Consider the following 4545-nt stretch of genomic DNA (forward strand, 5'->3'; position numbering starts at 1 on the left):
AATAGATCTTCTCTTCTTTTCCCTTGACTTAAAAACCATTAGGTTGTTCTATAAAAATCTCCTCCTATAGATAACCATTTAAAAAATTAGATTTTACATCCACCTGGTAAATTTTTCATCCCTTATATGCTAATAATGCAAGTACCATTATGATTGTATCAAGTCGTGCTACAGGTACAAAAGTCTTTAAGAAATAGAATCTAAACACTTGAGCATAACCCTTCACAACTAATATAGCTTTATATTTGTTTATATAATCATCTATATTAAGTTTGGTTCTATAGACCCATTTAACTCCAATGACCTTTTTATGTTGAGGTTTGTTCATCAACACCCACGTATCATTCTTTTCAATCATTTAAGCTCCTCTTTTATTTCTTTAATCCACTTGTCATTCTCCACTACCTCCTCAAACTCTACATAATATCTAATAATAACCTTGTACCTCTAACTAGCTCATCATCTATATTGTTATTAGCATTTTGCCAAGCAGGTGATTTCTGCTTCTCTTCTACTTCCTCCCATTTACATTGTTTATCCTCCATAAAATTAACATCCCTGCTTACTAAAGTTTTCCCATTTTATGGTTGAAAAATTCAATAAGTTTTGGATGGGCTGACATATCCAATAAATACTTTAGCTTTTGTATTTCTATCTAGCTTGTCTTTTTTAACCTAAGGCACATAAGTGCAACAAAGGCAACCAAAGGTTTTAAAATGTTACAGGTCTGGTTTGTATCCAAACCAGGCTTCAAATGGAGTTCTTTTCTGCAAAGCTCTGGTTGGCAACCTATTCATCAGATAAACTAATGTGTTTGCAGCCTTAGCTTATAGTTTCTTTGGCAACTCCTTTTCATGCAGCATGCATCTAGTCATCTTCATGATGATCCTATTTTTTCTCTCACTCACACCATTTTGTTGTGGTGTGTATGGTGTTGTAAGTTTGCAGTTAATGCTAGCTTCAACACAGAACTACTGAAAGCTTTCATTGGTGTATTCCTTCCCAATATTAGATCTTATAATTTACATTTTGCAGCCTTTTTTATTTTCCATTTATGTTTTTTGCTTCCAGAATACCTTAGAAACTTCATATTTGAATTTAAGAAAATAAATCCAACATAATCTAGTATAATCATTAGTAAAGGCTATATAGTATGTATTATCATTTAGTGAAGTTGTTCTCTGAGGGCCTCCAATATTTGTGTGCACCAGTTGAAGTTTGTGGGATGCTTACCATAGAGTTTGAGGAAAAGGTTATCTAGATTGCTTTCCATATTGACATTCCATACAATATATTAACATGTTCTCCATCCATGAAACACCTCTCATTAGGTTGTGTCTCTACATGTATAGTAGTCCAGCATGATAAAAATGCTCGAGCCTTCTATGCCACAATTCTTCATTGCCTATATTGATAGAAAAAACTATTTTCTCCTCCTCTATTAGGTTTAGAGAAAATGAAAATTGAAATTCTATCGACCATATTTTTTTCATTTGACATTTGATCTCCTCCAACACTTTCTTTATAGGTGATTTTTTTTTAGTATGAACATGGTAGATATGATTCCTCATTGTTTCTATCATTTTCAGTTTTTTTGTTGTTCTTTTTCTTATTGATTCTCTTGTCTTTGCCTTTTCCTGAGTTTTGTGCCTTTGCTTGAAAAGCACCCTGCACAAATTACTCTTGTCTCATCAATCTTGTTTGCTCTTGTGCTTGTAATGCATTCACCAATTCTCATAAGGATATACTGGATAAATCTTTTGACTATTCTAATGATTAAATCTTTTTACCAAGCAATCTCACCTTGTTTATCATACTCAGCAACTTGTCAATATAGTCTTTGATGTTTTTTAACTCCTTCATCTTCTGCATTTTAAATTCTCTCATCAAATTGAGTACCTGCATATTTTTTGTTCTTTCATTTCTCTGGTATTCCTTTTTTAGATAGTCCCAAATGCCCTTTGCAGACTTCAGGTTCATGATTCTTATAAATATTGTACTCGACACGGCAACATATAAGCAGGCTTCAGCTTTGGACTTTCTCATATTCTTTTCCTTGTGAACCTTCAGTTGAGTCATCGTAGGATTTGCAAGCATTTTAGGAATGACATAATCTTCCTCTACATCCACAATTAGATTTAACAGTTTTACCAACATAATTTTTTATGTTGGTGTTTATCGATGAATACAAAGATGGAAATATTTGTCGATAAAGGTGACAACAATATACCGACAGAAAAATTTCATTGATGTTTATATTAGTATTTGTCAATTTTCTGGTAGTGAGCCTCCCAAAGATCTAATGCTTTAAGATCGATGGACTTTTATTCTAATAGCTCAGGCTTCATAGTTATCACCATAAAAAATTGGCGGTCAAACATGTGAGTTGGTTGTTTTGGTTATCATTGCTTGGTGTTTTTGTTTTTGTTTTTGTTTTTGTATTTGTGGTTTGGTTTGTGTTTATGGGTACTCTCAACTCACAAATCCCTAAAGATAAATGCTCTGATACCGATTTGTTTATAGAGATTATGAACAAATTGAGTAAAGAAGGATAACTAACATAGAAGAAAAGAAACTAGCTAGGATAAAACAACATCTTATTCCTAAAGACTTGGTCTTTATTCATACGTAGAAATCTTCTTGGTGACCTACTCCTTAACAACACTTCGGATCATGTACAACTTTTTTAGGCATTCTTTCACGGTATCATCAACCAAAAATATGAGATAAGCAAACTGTAGCGAACATTACAACCTGTTATGTACTAGCGAGCAGATTCCACTATTCCAGCCTTTCATAATCATTAATTGCGTCAACTTACAAGACAAGACCCCTGAAGTTCACATGACGCTCTCTAACTGTACCTGTCCCCATGACAACCAAACTTTTCAAGCTAGTGATAAGCAGTGCTGAAGCAGAAATCAAAACTTAATAACCTACAATTATTGTCTAGTGTATAGTTCTTAATTCATTTTTTGGAGGAGCAACGACCTGTATGGTGCAAATTTAGCTTCTGAAGTGTCCTCATTTGACAACTCTTGCCCAAATATAATTTTGAAATGGAAGTAGGCGAAAACAAATCGATACCGTAAGACATCACCAGGTCAGTTATCTTCAATGAATGCATATTTTTTTTTACTGTACACGGTCACAGCAGGCTGACTGTGTAATGCGGTGAATGGATTCAAAAGAAGAGAGATCTAGATTATTTTGTGGTGGAGAAACACAATTTAAGCAAGGACAAATAATATCATATTTGACAGAGGATCATGCACAATCGAACTGAAGTTGGTAATTTATAATAGAGCAGAAAATGAATAAAAAAATCATTGATTAATGCTTGTCAATTCCCTTTCCAAATTGGAAAACGGGTTTGACAAAACTGCAATAACACAGTTTTCAAAAACTGTGAAACATATTCATTTCCCTGAGGAAGAAAAAAGGTATGCACAGTAGTCTGTACATGATGCTCATAAATGTCTAATTCAACAGTGTTCTCACACGAAAAAAAAAAAGCGTTAAATTTGATCTTTGCCATTGACTGCTTTCACGACTGACTTAAGCAAGAAATGACAGCAAGGAAAATGTCTTCTCTGCAAGGAATTGTTAGACCACCCATAGGATGAACATATCCGAATTCTTCTTCAGCTTGACTTAGCAACTCTTGAAAATTAGGCTGGTTCAAGTATGATATTGGAATGACAAATCTCTTCTTTTGGATTTCTCCAACATAAACTGCTAGGCAGCCCTTTGGGACATTAGAAGCTGCTTGGCTTGTTGCGGATGGAGAAAGCTGAAGGACTTGCTTAGCACGCACAATTGCTGACAAACGGAAACCCATTATTTGATATGAATGAACAAGAAAACAAATCCTCAAAAGACTAGTTGAGCAAGAAAGTTATCAGAAACGTGAAGACTTGTGTTGCTTGTCAACCTAAATATACATGTATTTATAGATGCAAGGATACTACATTGCTAGAGGTTTCCCAATGCAATAAGCCAGTTGTGATGAGCCCTTCATGAAGTGTCGTCAAGAGATTAATTAGCTGATGAGACCATCACATGGTTTTGTCTTCAATCTAATAATCAAGAATACAGGTCTGATTGATCTCAAGTATGCGTTTCTGTGGAACATTATGCCCCACTGCTTCTAAGTACCACAGAGGTTCACTTAAATTTGAAGTTATTTCTGAGGATAACACTAATTATATAATACACAGATTTAAGGGTACGTACTACGTGTAGTTTTCTAGCATTTACTCTATAATGTTAATACAGTCTGTCGTATCTTCTATGAATTCTTCTATTCAGTTTGGCTTATGTTTCGTCAAACTCAAAGGTTTCAAGGCCTTAATATTTTCTTGAATGACTATATAGAATCAAATTAAATTGAATTAATCTGGTGCCCTCAATTTAAAGTCAACAAAGGCATGCCAGATCTCGCTGCATTAAGTAGCAAAGGACCAGAGAGCAGTAGCTAAGAACCTTGCACTACAGGAAATGGACAACAAAAGGGGTATTATGACTGGCATTGCAGCTAGAAAC

At 34.4% G+C, this 4545-nt stretch overlaps 1 protein-coding gene across 1 annotated transcript; it reads right to left on the reverse strand.

The window, feature by feature from the left end:
* Nucleotides 1-3314: 3314 nt before the first annotated feature.
* Nucleotides 3315-3995, reverse strand: LOC7477851 (auxin-induced protein 15A). Its single transcript, XM_002306120.3, has one exon. The coding sequence runs from the start codon at nucleotides 3839-3841 to the stop codon at nucleotides 3548-3550; it is 294 nt and encodes a 97-aa protein (XP_002306156.1). The 5' UTR covers nucleotides 3842-3995; the 3' UTR covers nucleotides 3315-3547.
* Between the last annotated feature and the right edge of the window lie 550 nt (nucleotides 3996-4545).

The sequence above is a fragment of the Populus trichocarpa genome, chromosome 4, assembly GCF_000002775.5.
Source record: "Populus trichocarpa isolate Nisqually-1 chromosome 4, P.trichocarpa_v4.1, whole genome shotgun sequence".
NCBI classification, from domain to species: domain Eukaryota; kingdom Viridiplantae; phylum Streptophyta; class Magnoliopsida; order Malpighiales; family Salicaceae; genus Populus; species Populus trichocarpa.

Coding starts and splice junctions, on each gene's coding strand:
- LOC7477851 (XM_002306120.3), bottom strand. CDS start 3,841: ATGGGTTTCCGTTTGTCAGCAATTGTGCGTGCTAAGCAAGTCCTTCAG.